The sequence below is a fragment of the Centropristis striata genome, chromosome 13, assembly GCF_030273125.1.
Source record: "Centropristis striata isolate RG_2023a ecotype Rhode Island chromosome 13, C.striata_1.0, whole genome shotgun sequence".
NCBI lineage: Eukaryota > Metazoa > Chordata > Actinopteri > Perciformes > Serranidae > Centropristis > Centropristis striata.
In genome coordinates this window covers 23,202,181-23,216,833 of record NC_081529.1, presented here as the reverse complement: position 1 = coordinate 23,216,833, position 14,653 = coordinate 23,202,181, and the positions used below count along the sequence as shown (strand labels likewise).

Below are 14,653 nucleotides of genomic sequence, written 5' to 3'. Positions count from 1 at the left end.
TTTCACAGCACTAAACACTGTGTCCACAAAGTTAGTATATGATATATATATATATATATATATATATATATATATATATATATATATATATAAAATCATATACTAACTTTGTACACAACTAACTATACTAACTTTGTATATATGTACACACATGTACAGACAAGTCATCCTCCCCTTACATGTTATAGGCACCTATTCCCCTCTTATATGATTCAGAAAATGACCCCAGACCTGGTTAAATTTCCCTTTGTTATATCATATACATTTATAATATAATAGGAGGAGACTACACCGCAAAAAAAAAAAAAACTTTTATGTATATGTAATTTGCTATATTTAGGAATGCAAAAATACTGTCACACAGAGTAACATCATGTTATTAATTGTGAAGAATCACGAACTCTTTAATCCTATTGGTCACTTTTTTTTCATCCAGGTGGCGTCGTAATTCCAATATTTTCGACGGCACTTGAAGCCACCACAACAACAGCTGAGTTGTTGACCAGATCACGTGATGACGTCACATCAGGCTAACAACGTAAGATTATTTGTACTGACAGTGACTGTCTGAATCTCAGCGGTGGATTAATGTCCCACAATTGCCCTTGTTATCTCCGACATACACTCCTGTAGACAAACTTTTTTTTTTTTCCTTTTTTTTCTGGCATTAACAACAGATCTAGAAGCTCAGTTCCATTTATATATTACTACATATGCATATGCAATTTCATATTGGAGTAAATTTGTAGATTATATGGTCCTGGCCCTGGCTTCTACCTAAACAATACGTGATCAGCAATAAAGATAAGGGTTTTTTTTTTTTTAAAGCCATTTATAAATGAATTCCTGCAAAAAGCAAATTATCTTGAGACATTGATGTGAATTGTAGTTTCTGTCCAGAAACTGAATGTGTCATTTAATCTCCTGGCCAAAAACACACAGGAAAAACACTCATGTGATTTATCTTGTGACTATTAAGGCCAAATTCCACATCCATAAAATGTAATTTGAAAGGTAAGTAACCATGCTTTATTGCCTTTAGCAACGTGGTCAAGCAATACACTCTAAAATAAAAAGCAGTTCAAACAATATCATCTTGTACTGTGTTTAATTTATAACAAACATATCCATTAGCAATACAATTACTCTTATAATAATTTGACTTCTTTATTAGTCATGATGAGTGGCCAATTCACCTTTCAATTTAGTCTTTGGGGTTTTCTTTGAGAACATTTTTCTTTTGAAGCTATTTAAGTACATCACACATCATCAATATAATCAATGTAGTCATCAATATAATATTGTATATTGCTGCATCAATCACTTTCAAGGGATTGCACTACAACATCGTCTCATGTATTGATGAAAGGAAACAAAACTAATGACAAATGTAATTTTTGTGTATTATCTATTATAGTTTTATCTGAACAGCAGTACTGTAGCACAATAGAAAACGCTGTTGGAACAACAAGTACAACATCTGCAGTAGCAGAGTATGCAGGTGCATTTATTTGCAATATAATCTTGTAACGACAACCATGATATGTGAATGCATATATCATAATATAGTGTAAATAATCCACCACCTCTAAAATCATCTTATGTCATAGTCATTCGTTTTTGGTTTTTATTTGTCTCCCTCATCAAATTGACGGCAGATGTGAGGCCTTTTAGTACTTTTTTTGCTTTATATCAGCTCATATTGTTGCCTTTTTGTATGCTTTTATACAGTTATGGTTACAGATTCTCTCTCAGCCTCTTTACACTCATTTGTCAAAAAGGCAAAACACACCATATAGTAAGGGTTTTTTTTCAAATGTATTTTTCACAATACTATCATGATCTTGAATTCTTTTGGATATGATAATTGTGTCGTGAAAATCTGATATTGTTTCCAAAAAGTGACTTTTATCCAAAGTTGACCTAATGTTAACCACATCTTGTTCTGCTAATCACCAGATTCATGATTAATAGATGACTACAATATCAGAAATTATCCCCTGAATCAACAAAATAAAACAACAACTAACAACATAATAATGCAGATATGCAAATGCATATTGAGAGTCAGCAATGTAGAGGCAAATTCATTCATGCCAGATATTGTATGCATTGCAAGTGAAAACCCTGATCTTTTAATACTCTGACTGAAAAGTCACTCCAGCAGCACTTTGTAGGTCTACTGGCTGTTGACAAAGTCTTCACCAAAGTGAATTATCTGTCTCAGTGCGCTCAGGATCAAGGTATCAGTGTCATCATTTGTGTTGATCTCTGAATGGTAATTCTTCACAGGAAAGATGCAGTACTCTGGAAGACCCAGCTCCACACTCAATGCCTTCGTCTAAATTTGAACAATTTGACATTTAATAAATGACAGCTGATCAAAGCAGCAACATACATTCTCTGTGTTAGACTACTCAAATGTAAATACATTTATATTCCAACATTAATATAAACTCTCTACACTGTAAAAAATGGGTTATTCAGTTTCAGTAACAATGAAACACCGTATATGTTTATATCAGCCAAAACAGTATTTTTCACGGTTTAAAAAAAAAAATGCATTACTCCACTGTCAAATAATGCAAAATAAGTGTGTAACAAAATTATACTGTAATATATATATACAAGCCATCACTGTAATTTTTGCATTTATCTTTTGTAAAAAATACTTTTTCTAACTGTTAAATGTACTAAACACCATATCCCTAACAAAAATATACTGAAATATTTAATCTCTAATTTATGCAGAATTTATAACGTATTTTCTTGTCAATTATATGGCAAAAGAGCGTTTCTTTTGATGGAAAAACGTTTTATTTATACGGTTTTAAAAAATGGAATAAAAAGGCAATCTTAAACGTGAAATCAACAGTGCCAATATCTTTTTACCGTAATATTAAAAAAAGCTCTACCATATTTATTACGGTAAAGTTCTGGTAACCACAGCTGCCGGCTTTTTACCGTAAAAACAACCGTTGTTTTTTTACAGTGTACAAACTCAATTACCGTTAAGGACTTACCTGTTCTTTCAGGTATTTGCTCTTGTACACGTTCTTTATGTCAACTTGAACCTCTGGACAGGCTTCATCAATTTTGGTTATGATAGCCAGTTGGGGAATCTCTGCCAATATAGATCAGAATACAAGTCAGTCAGGATAATGTTTGTCAGGTTGTTCGATTACATTGATAAAGCAACCCAAACTAACCGAACCCTTACCCATGTCACTGGCTGCAAGTCTGACTTGTCTCATCTTTGTCAAGCAATCATTACCCAATATTTTCACTGAGTTGGCATGGACGACACAAACCAGAACATGAACTTGGTCCTTCAGAGTGGGGTTTTTGATGTAGTCTTGATTGTCCTCAGACAATGGAGAGAGAGGATTGAACTGGAAAACAATGTAGCATGAAGTCAAAGTCAAAGAATGACATTTGTAAATAGTTGTGTGAATCAAATTGTTGGTGCAAAATAGATCACAAAGCTGGATTGTGTGAGTGAAATATTAGCCACAAAGGTAAATGAGTTCAGTAACTGTACATTGTAAGCATCTTTTACGTGTCCCTTCATAGCCAGCTTGAGGTCTTCCAAACCAACTCCTCTGTTAGTTTCCTTCTCAAGGCCCATGATGTCAGTGAAGGCAAAGGGGTAAAATGTTCCTGGTCCTCCTTTTTGTATTTTGTAGGTCCTGTACTGAACAGAAACAGAAAAGTGCCGATATAATGACAACAGTGCCACCTATTGCAGGTGAATGATAAAGTGTCATCCAGTGGTAAGGTAAGTACATAATTAATTTAAAATATTCAGTGAAATAATAGACTTGTTAAAGTTTCACAGTGCAAGAAATTAACATATTCTCATGAAAGGGTTCATATGATGTCAGATGAACTGTGGCATGTGACGAGCACTGTTTTCAACAGGTTGCTGACAAGTGAACGCAACACATTGTTGACACATGACTAACACTGCTGCATCGTATGTCCTGATCATTGTTTAGAACATCCCTATATGGATACATGGATATCAACTATAACTGACATCCATGTGTGTCACTGCCCACATTCAACAAGAATATTGTCTCAGCACTCACTTGCATTCGCGTAGGCCTATGTGTGACTACACTTTTAAAAATCTAATATTAGAAAAACAATACTTCTGATGATGATTTAGTCACAAAACAGTGAGGTATCACTTTGAAAAAAAATTCAGGTTGAATAATATGTTTCTTTGAAAACATGGGTTTTGAGGTATGTTTTCTCTCGTGTCTGATGTTTTACTTCAAAAAAGGCATATCAAAGATAAGTTCAGTGCACCACCATTTTCCTTAAGGTAAACGTCCTACTCCTTTTTGTTCAGTCTCAACATGCACATGGTTGAAGGAGCAGTAGGTTTGGGCCATTTCATAGGTAGTCCTACAAACACATGGATGTGGTTAAACCACACTTAAAAGTGAGTCATACTTTTTTGGTGAAGCTGTCATGAGAGATTGCATCTGCCAGAGCCTTCCCAGTGACTCGCCCTTGCAAAGTACTGTCGACAGAGTTGATGAAGCTGGATTTGCCCGCACCGCTGGGTCCATAAAGCAGAATCCTGATCTGTTGGACATCATCATTATGAGGCTGATAGTCCTCTACAAACTGCAGGTCTTTTTCTTTGTGGCTGAAATGAAGAAAAACAAAAAACAAAGGCAGCCTTAACAATTGAGTGTGTGCAGTTTTACAGTTTCGGTTTTAGAAATAGTTGAGGAAACACCACACACTAACTCACTCACCCCCATGGTATGTCCCTCCATGCTTCAGTCAAAACTGACAAGTGCACACAAATGTAATGCATGAGTCATATTTTGAAAAAATAACTATAAAAATATAAATTAAATCTGTTTTATTATTGTCTAAGTTTAAACAATAGTCTAAGAGTCTTACTTGGAGAAGGTGGGGGAGGGGGAGGTTTGAACAGCCGTGAAAACATGGCTACAATAGACAAAGCAATATGTAAACAAGACACATTTTTCAATGTAATTAACAACATAATTTTGTGACTGAGCCTAAACCAAATGTCAGAAGACTATTTGAGACTCTCTGAATACTAAGAGCATAATTTTCATGTTTTTTGTTAATTTTTCCATCCTAAGAAAACCTAATCTATCAAGTCCCTATTGTTTTCTTTTTTTAATTTAATGGTAACATGATATAATATTACAGTGTGCATCATAATACTCTGTACCATAGGAGAAAAATGTTACATAATCCTGGCAACACATATTTCAATTATTATTAGCAAACTGTACAACCACATTTATGGCTATAGAAAACATTAAGAAAAATCTTACCTCAGATGTTGTGCCAGTGGCAAGAAACGGTGACAGTTTACTTCAGGAAATGAAAATTTCTCTGAAATTGAGAAATTAAGCTTTTTGAAAAGTATTCCAAGTTAATTTTTATCACTCCTGAAAATTACTCTAAAACTTAGCCATGATTTTTTTGTGAACAAATTAAAGCAGCAAGAAATTCCTGAACTAGTCAATCACAAAGATATGGTTAGTATACCTTAGAGTGTCCAGTCGTGGTAGGTGTCTGTTTGGTGTTCTCAAGTGTATGTGTACCATGTACACAATATTTGAACATGTTATTTCACTTTCCTTTTGCTCATGTGATTTCAAATAACCGTCTTCCCTGGCAGCAGTCTGGTCCAGGTTTTTGGGAGCTAAGGGTGCGGTCAGGTATGTCGTGCTCCACCCAAAGGTTGAAGCAGTTTTTGGGCACCCATTGGTCCATTGAAAAAGTTGTGCAGAGCCTGGGGCAACTGGCTGTTGTGTAAGTGTCTATCTTGGTTTCTTGAAGGGCAAATACACAGTACCTGTTGCAGTAGCTTGGCAGCATATTTCCTACCTGAACTTAGCAGACAATAACGCATATTGTTTTCATCACCTGACACAGCCCCGCCAAGTGACTGAGCTTGGTAAACATGTCATGTCTCACCTCTGACAGCACCATGTTGTGGTCTTGCTCTTACTTCTGGGTTACAGCTATAAATGTATTTTTCCCAATTTCTGCAGTATAGGGGCACCCCATAAGGGATCAAGAGATGCAGATGAGCTGGTTGTGTAGCAGAAAGAGTCTGGTAAAGTGGGACTGAAAGTGGTGACGACATAGAAACACAACAGAGTGTTTTGAAACTCAAGTTAAACACCATTTAGGCTTCAACAAGCAGCACAACTTACCCCCACATCCTTAGAATCTATCTATAAAAGCAAGAAGTGTGTGTGTGTGTGTGTGTGTGTGTGTGTGTGTGAGTCTAGGCATATCTCGCTGACCTAAGATTTTGTATGTGGCTTGCGCATGGCACGCATATGTGCATCCTCGATTTTGAAGATTTTTTTATTCATTTTTCAAAAATTTACGTAGGACGTGTTGCGGCCGATTGGACGCCTTTTAGGGGAGCTCCGCCCCATTGTGTGATAGACCTACACCTGGTCAGTAACACAATTCGCTCTGGCTTTCCACACCTGACTCATCTCATCTGTAAGTCTATTTAGCCAACCTATCTTTCAGAGTTTCAAAGTGCGCTACAAGGTTTTATTTTCCAATAATATTCAAATAGTTTCCAGTGAATATCAATGTTCAATGTGTATGTGCTGGTGTGCGTACCTTATGAAAAGTGTTTTATGGAGTTGCAGACGTTGTAGTGGTCTGCATGTAATGTGCAAATTCTGTTATTCGCGATTTAGCTTTACTCACTTTGCATCTCCCACTATATGAATACATACTTCCTACGGCCACTGCACTAGTTGTTATAAACACAGCATGGCTGCTGGGCTTTACAGTAGGTCAGGAGCACAACACAAGGTCCGCTGATATCACATTCTGTTGTAAAGGTTCTCAAGTTCGTAATTGGAAGCCCAAAAGTAAACACAACCGGAGAAAAAAGATTGGTCTCAATGCAGGCTTTATTTAGGTCACAGGTAAAGTTATGCAGCGCTGGACTCAGACTGACATAGCTCTTACAGGATCCCAGTCAGAATGAGCCTTCATTTCTGTTATAATTCACATTTCATCTTTCTTGGGCTTGGCCCGTCCCGTACAGATTGGACTTACACACAGTTTTACCACAAAATCTTTTACCATGTGACTTTTACTTTGTTAGTGTCACCACATGTCAACACCTTTTTTTCAAACTCAATAAGGTTTTTCATAGAGACAATTTAATATTCAATCTGAATCAGCAGACAATAACAGAACTGGTTCTGTTTGTCAAATTGTCATTAGGAAATTAAGTAGTCATATAATGATATCAGCATACTTGAAAAAAGAACAGTTTGAAATAAATTTCCTAAAATTACATTTTAAAAGATGTTCTGAACTGTTGTGAAAAAGCAGGAGGAAATAACTGCATAAAACTGTTGAATTACTTCACATTGTCATGGTTCTATTACATTATTGTGTATTTACTCGTGCTTATTTATTCCATAATGTCTTTAAGTTAATCAAAACTTAAACTACTACATTTTGATTTCAAACTTAAAGCATGCCTCACAAGATATAATGAATACCAAAAATTACCAAAATGTCATGCCTAAATTACACAAGGTTTACTTCAGCAGTATTCAGGTCTACAGGTTGTTGAGGAAGTCTTCTCCAAATGTGATTATCTGTCTCAATGCGCTCAGTATCAGCGCATTGGTGTCTTCATCCGTGCTGCTTTCTGATTCGTAGTTCTTCACAAGAAAGATGCAGTTTCGTGGGATGCCCAACAACATGTTGCATTTGTTGACCTATGTAACAGCATTTCAGTTGATCAGTGAATTGCAAAGTGGTGCTGAAATTCTGAAAGTTTAGTTAAATTACATACCTGTTTCTTCAGGTACTTGCTTTTATAGGCTTTTTTCACATCTTTTTTTGCCTGAAGACAAGCTTCGTCCACTTTGGTGAGAATAGCCAGTTGGGGAATTCCTGTGAAGACAGAAACCTAATCAGCATTTTAAGCTTTTGTTTTGGAAGTATTTGACCCAATATCAGTCTACACAGGGTAATAAACATCTGCTCATACCCATTTCACTTGCTGCGAGTCTGACTTCTCTCATCTTCCTCACAACTTCATCACTTATTAAAGATACCGAGCCGGCAGGAAGCGCACAAACCAGGACATGAACACTGTCAGCCAGAGTGGGAGATGAGTTGTAGCCCTCATTGGTCACTGTCAACTCGCCTTCAGGAAGGAACTAGAAAACAATTGAAAACATTAAATATTATACATATAAATAAAATATTATTAAATATTATTATTATTAAAATATTATACATATAAATATTATGCTATTTACTCTTTAACAGAACAGTTAAATAATGTAATACAGATTAAGATAAAAGAAGAGAACTTATATGTTATAAGTTTAAAGGGTTGTAGGTTGTACCTTGTAATCGTCTGCCACGTGTCCCTTGAGGGCCAGTTTGATGTCTTCCACATGAACGCCATCGTTTTGCTCAAAGCCCATGATGTCATTGAAAATGAAAGAATAAAAGCCCTCTGGTTCTTTGCGGATTTTATAGGTTTTGTGCTGTAAGGCAGAAGGTGTAGTTAGGATTAGGGTCTGCAAATCCCAGATGAAATTGCAATATAAATTTCCATCTCACTTATCTGTTATAAAATACAGTATATATCATGTGCTTTAGATTTGCTTTCCACTCTATTGGTCATTATTAGTAAGGAAGTCATTTTCAAGGCTGACCTTGAGGTTTCAAAAAAAGTACTTCATATGTGTCCATTTAAACTGTGCGTTTACTAAAAAATAAATCCAGACCTTTCAACTAATCAAAATACAGAATTTGTAGTAACCATAGTAAAAAAAAAAAATATTGGATTAGCGAATGGTCATTATGACCCGAAATGTAATATGATTGGTAGGTAACATGTGTAACCCAGGTTCTCTGAGTAGAGAGACTATCTAACCTTAACCTTGGTAAAGACAAGGCTATCTCTCCACCCTACATAGTCAATATGTACAGGGACACTGTACATTGTGAGATGTTGTTAGACATACTGCATAGAAACCAAGCAGACCCAGCTGCTCATTCAAGAGCCCGAAATGGCAGTTGAGTTTAAATGAGACGTCACAGCCAATGCTAACCTATATACTCAAATAAAGTCAAACTATCAACAAACATGGCCTAGGTGCAAGAAACAACCAAGGGCACACCCTAAAACACAGTAAACTCAACAAGATGCTCACACATCTGACTGCTTGATCATGGACATCAAGGAATCAGAGAAGTCATACACATGTGGTGCTAATACAGCCATATGTTGCTAATCAGTGCATGACCTTTACAGATGATGTGGCTTAAAATATCCACATCAACTGTGCCGGTGGGGGTCAGTCCGCATACATATGGAATATGTAGGGTAGAGAGAGATAGTCTTGAAACATTAGAGAACACTTTTTACTTTTTTTTGTTAACGTTAAGATTAATGGGGTATCAAAGAAGAATTAGCGACCATTTTTGCTCATTATTAACAGATATTCATACTTTTTGGGTGAAGCTGCTCCCAGAGACTGCATCTGTCAAGGCTCGAACAGTAATTCTGCCTTGTAAAACACTTTCAACTGAGTTGATGAAACTGGACTTGCCGGCACCGATTGGTCCATAAAGCAGAATTCTGAGATGTTTGACTTCTTTGTTTCGAGGCTGGTAAGTTTTTACAAAAGTGAGATTTTCCGGGTAATTCCTGTTTGTTAGAGAAAAAATAAACATTAGCATTAAAAAAAGCTTTATTTTTTTCATTAAATACACAACATTGTGACAGCTCTCACTCACTCTGGCATCACCCTCCATGGCTTACGAGAACAGACTGAAAGGAAAATTGACACACAGTGACAAAGCTGAACTTCATCAACAGCGTCCATTATTTTCTAATAATTTGTATGAATTATTAAATACGTTTTGCAATAATTTGGAAAGCTTACAAGCTGAAATTGTCAAGACTTACCTCCTCCCATAGCTGTAAAATAAGACAATCACATATAAATGTGCATGAATTCAAAAGAACTGTATTGCCTAAAATCAAATAATAAACAGTTCATCCTCAAATTAAACATACATATTATTTCTCTTACTTGTAGTGCTATTAGATTGTTTTGGTGTTGTGGATGTTGTCTGAATAAAATGGAACTAGATGACACTCACCATGTGGTGAGATTGGGGGGTGAACTGTGCTTTTAACATACACTGCATTTCAAAAATGGAATCACAAGTTATGTTGAAGTTCTTCTTTCCTTCAATATTGGTTATTTTAGTATTTAGAAAAACAGTATCATTCAGACAATATCATTTTCATGTGGAGTTGATGTTCTCTGGTCCAATTCTAACAGTGCTAAAGATAGTGTTCATTTTATTTTAAATGTTTTAAATGGACACTGAAAATTAGAATATACTGATGCTTAAAGAGAGTTCAAACATGATAAATTATAAGATGATAGCCAGAGACATAGGTAAGCCCATCAAGACAGTATTTAATATAATACCAACAGTTATAATTCAAAGTCATGCCAAACCATAAAATATACACTACAGGCCAAAAGATTGGAAGCACGATCAAATTTGTACAAAAAATAATAATATTTTCATTGCTATACTTTGCAACAAGATAAACATGATTATTATATAAAGAGTCACTTATTAGAACACATTTTTACTATAATTATCAGGTCTTTGGATTTTTATTGCTTAGACTTTGTTTGTCCTTCTTTCCTTAATGTATAAATCTGGACTCTTGTTTCTTTACTCAGCTGCTTCACTTTAGCCATTTCTGTGGCAGTTTGTCAGAGATATGAACACAGTTGAGATTTATTGGGATTTTTGTGTCCACACTCTCAAAAGCCAAAGAGCTAAAGTGAATAATGCAAGCTGTGATTTGTTTTTTTTACTTTTGGTAAAGTTGTGACTCTAAGCCCTTCTTTTCTTTTGTTAACATTTATTCAGCAATGGTCTGGTAACATCAATGTATACCTAAAGGTCAATTGAGGAAAATTGTTCAATTCAATAAAGGTAGTATCATGCAGTAAACACATCCAAAAATCCAAAGAATCCATACTGTTTTTTAAGAAAGCCATTGTAAACAGAAAATTTATGTTGCTTCCAAACTTTTGGCCTGTGTGTAAATATAGTCAATTTTCATAATCAAATTCAGTAAATAGTCAGCATGTTAAAAGGCTCAGACATTCACTGTGTTTTTCCCTTCTCCCTGTCGATGTCCACTCTGTGCACACGTGATGACGTATGCACCTTGATAAAGTTTGAACATGGACATTTTCGCAGTGTGTGTTTAGTTTTGCAGCAGTTCGCCTGCCGATATTTGCCGCCCTTAAGAGCATTAAGTCCCTGAAGGAATGTAAGTGACCTCATAGTCTGTTGTTGTGTTTATATCTATATAATCACAGATGATTATGTTGATCTATTCGTGCTGTTTATATACAGAGAATGAACTTGTTATGTGTGTGGCTGCCTTCACCTTGTTTAGCCTGTAGGCCGCACCATTTAACTGTGTCCTAACCTAATGATACCTTGCATGTTAAAGCTGTTTGTTCTCCTGAACAATTGGTGTTTGGAAACTGGTGACTGCCTGCCTTGTAATATTTCCACATGTGACTTAAATGCAGCTTGGCCTGTTGTTACATCCCTATATGTGCATTAGGGTTAGATTAGGGGTGGGAATATACAAACATGAGTAATCCTAGATTTAAAAAGCAAAATAATGAACTGCAATGTAACCAGAAAGTAGCTGCTGTGCAAATTTGCTGTGCGACGGTAGGCCTGCTGGCCATGCTGAGAGTCTACCGTAAAGATTGATGCGGGGAACATAGGACCCTTTTTTTGGAAAAACTGGGAACATAGGACTTTTTTTTCTATAAAATGATCCTATGAACAGAGGACCCGGGGAACATAGGACCAACAGAGAACATAGGGATGACCCCTTTGAGAGAGCTGTGGCCTGTAATTATCATTTCTTTATTAAGTAGTAATGGGAAATGTATTTTTTCTTGTTATTACAGAACTAACTAAAAATGCTAAAGACACTAATGATGCTGATGATCTTGGAGGGAAAATAAACTGCTGGAGCACACCAGGATTCACACTCATTACACCTCCTCATATTTTCACTGTGTCCTGACTGAAACACCATTTTGGTTACTGCTAAAACCTGAATGAGCTACCCCTGCTTAGTTACCTCCCAAACACAACAGAATAATACAACTGAAAAAGGTCAGGCTTGTCGACAAACTGACTGGTATGCTGCATGTGAAAAACAATAAAACATGAGTGTAGTTTTTACTTTCACTTGATCAAAGTGATTACGACATTAGGACAGAAACCAGAATGTAATTGCAGCAACATTTATCTCCACTGATCTAGTTCAAGTTGAAGCACTTGAAGTTGAAGTATTTTCTTCCATCCTAAGCAACTTTTTTTTCTAACATTGACCAGTAAAATATATATATATTTTTAAATTCTTACCTCCTAGGTAAGAACCTAGTAGAGCGTAGCTGTTGATGCCTGTGTTATCAACATTGATATGTATCACTTCCTTTGGGTCATGTGATTTAAAAAAATCTTTTTACCTGTCAAACAAGTCTACTACAGGCATGTTGGTGCTAAGGGTGCGGTCGGGTCTGTCACACATGTTTTGCAGCCTGTCATGTCCCAAGTTACACTACTGTTACATTTTGTAATGAAGCCCCCGCACCTATGGGTACAATAAAAAGCTTTGAAGATGCTGAGGTGACTGTCTATTGTGCATGTGTCTTTCTTTTGGTCTCTCTAAGGGCAAATGTCTGGACAATGCCTGACCACTGCAGACAACTTTGCATATATATCCCCACCCAGTGACTGAACTTGGTAAACATGCCACCAGTAATTATCCTACAGGTAGACTGAGGGTCAAGTGATGGCACATTTTTCCAGCTGTGGTCGTCTGCCCACCATTTAACACTGCTGCACCTGCGATAGCACCGGCTTGTGGTCTTGCTCTTATTGTTGGGTTACAGCTATAAATGTGTTCTTCTTAATGTGTGCAATATAAAGAACCCTATCTCTAAAATGTGGCATCAAGAATATGTGGATTTATGGATTATTTTATATCCTCTCCTGAAGGAGAAATAAATACATCAAAGAAAACACCCATATAAATAAATAGAATAGAATAGCATTTAAAACTGCTGCATTACATTTAGGTATGAAGATGTTTTAATCTCCCGTAGGAAGGGGGTGCAAATTTAGGGAATGCTTTTGTTTTGTGTGTCACACAGATTAAAGGCTTTGTGATTGTGTATTTATTCAAATATTTATTCATTTTATGTCTTTTATTTCATTGTGCATAATAGAAACAAGTTCCACTTTTGCATGTACTTATAGTAATCAAGCCTGTTATTATGAAATGCTGCTATTTCTGATACTGTAATCAATATATGTATTATGAAAGTACCCTGCACATGAATATTAAAACTTTTCTGTTTTAAAGAAGCCTTTTTTAAAGATTTGATTGTACAAGGTTTGCTTCAGCATGCAAGTATGCAGATCTATGGGTTGTTGAGGAATTTTTCTCCAACTGTGTTCATTCTTGAATTAAACCCAAATAAACAGGAATGCAGATTTCGTCGGTGTATTGATCATGAATGTATGACACTAAGCTGCATGTTTAAAATTCAACAATTCTACAATGTCATTCAGCAGACGCTTTCATCCAAAACTAAATACATTTGAGAGTTAATACACAAGCAAAGATGAGGTAAAGAAGCAACACAAGAGTAAGTGCCATGGGTTAAGTTTGAGTTCATTAGGACGTAAGTGCTTTTGGGTAGTGCGAGCTGTCAGTGTGAATATTTTTTTAATAGTTTTTTATATATATAATTATCATCTGTGTAGATTATGTGTGAATGTGTTCAATAAAGAGGTAGGTCTTAAGTCTCTTTTTGAAAAATTGGGGGACTCAGCAGATTGGATGGGGTTTTGAAGTCCGTTCTACCAACGGGGACCTACAGAGGAGAAGAGTCCGGTTTGAGACGTAGAGCCCTTCAGCGGTGGAGGAGTCAGACGTTTTTCAAGAGCGTAGTGGGCGGGAGGGTTTGTGGACCTGAATCAAGGAGCTCAGGTAGGCAGGAGTTGTTCCAGTTGCTGTTTTGTAAGCAAAAGACAGGGTTTTGAATTTGATGCAGGCTGCCAGTGTAGAGAGACGAGTAGCAGTAGTAGAAGTGACGTGCTCTCTTGGCCGCATGCAGGGAGTCCTGCCAGGAGAGAGTTGCAGGAGTCTAAGCGTGATATCACGAGGGCCTGAACCAGGAGTTGTGTTAATTGCTCGTTGTCATGACCTGGCTCTAAAGCCATGACGAAAGATTGGGAAATGCAGACAGAATAGAATAATAATTGATCAAAACATAAACCAAAGATAGAATGAGATGTGATTATCAGCAAATTCAGTAGTGTGGGTGAGTGTATGCATGAGTGTAGCTGTAATGTGAAAAGAGGGTGTTGTGTGTCTGCAAATAAAACAAAAAAGGCATACAAGGAGAAAGAGCGCCAAGCTCCAGGTTGGCGGGGTTATATAGTTGAAGACCACCGGACCCAGGTGCTTGCAACTAATCATCAGTGGCACTCTGCCTCC

At 36.5% G+C, this 14,653-nt stretch overlaps 2 protein-coding genes across 7 annotated transcripts; both read right to left on the bottom strand.

The window, feature by feature from the left end:
* Positions 1–301: 301 nt before the first annotated feature.
* On the bottom strand, positions 302–5,880 carry LOC131983707 (interferon-induced protein 44-like). 6 transcript variants are annotated; one of them, XM_059348484.1, is made up of 9 exons: positions 5,548–5,880; positions 5,331–5,391; positions 4,924–4,971; positions 4,773–4,806; positions 4,462–4,660; positions 3,542–3,694; positions 3,221–3,392; positions 3,024–3,124; positions 302–2,341 (listed from the first exon to the last, which is right to left on the bottom strand). In XM_059348484.1, the coding sequence occupies exons 3-9, from the start codon at positions 4,967–4,969 to the stop codon at positions 2,180–2,182; spliced, it is 867 nt and encodes a 288-aa protein (XP_059204467.1). In that variant the 5' UTR covers positions 4,970–4,971; positions 5,331–5,391; positions 5,548–5,880; the 3' UTR covers positions 302–2,179. The 6 variants fall into 6 exon arrangements, with proteins under 6 accessions (XP_059204467.1, XP_059204466.1, XP_059204465.1 ...); XM_059348483.1 differs by having other exon boundaries at positions 5,331–5,880; XM_059348482.1 differs by having other exon boundaries at positions 4,924–5,391.
* Positions 5,881–7,385: 1,505 nt separating this feature from the next.
* Positions 7,386–12,676, bottom strand: LOC131983401 (interferon-induced protein 44-like). Its single transcript, XM_059348120.1, has 6 exons — positions 12,615–12,676; positions 9,526–9,724; positions 8,412–8,555; positions 8,048–8,219; positions 7,850–7,950; positions 7,386–7,772 (listed from the first exon to the last, which is right to left on the bottom strand). The coding sequence occupies exons 1-6, from the start codon at positions 12,674–12,676 to the stop codon at positions 7,611–7,613; spliced, it is 840 nt and encodes a 279-aa protein (XP_059204103.1). The 3' UTR covers positions 7,386–7,610.
* Positions 12,677–14,653: the final 1,977 nt, after the last annotated feature.

Bases quoted from the DNA above. Each gene is read 5' to 3' on its own strand.
- LOC131983707 (XM_059348481.1), bottom strand. From the start codon at position 5,029: ATGTTGTTAATTACATTGAAAAATGTGTCTTGTTTACATATTGCTTTG. The intron at 4,661-4,772 runs GTGAGTGAGTTA...TCTTCATTTCAG, and splicing joins TGGAGGGACATACCATGGGG to CCACAAAGAAAAAGACCTGC. The intron at 3,393-3,541 runs GTACAGTTACTG...ATTGTTTTCCAG, and splicing joins ACGTAAAAGATGCTTACAAT to TTCAATCCTCTCTCTCCATT.
- LOC131983401 (XM_059348120.1), bottom strand. From the start codon at position 12,676: ATGTGTGACAGACCCGACCGCACCCTTAGCACCAACATGCCTGTAGTA. The intron at 7,951-8,047 runs GTATGAGCAGAT...CTGTCTTCACAG, and splicing joins ACTCGCAGCAAGTGAAATGG to GAATTCCCCAACTGGCTATT. The intron at 7,773-7,849 runs GTATGTAATTTA...GCTGTTACATAG, and splicing joins GCAAGTACCTGAAGAAACAG to GTCAACAAATGCAACATGTT.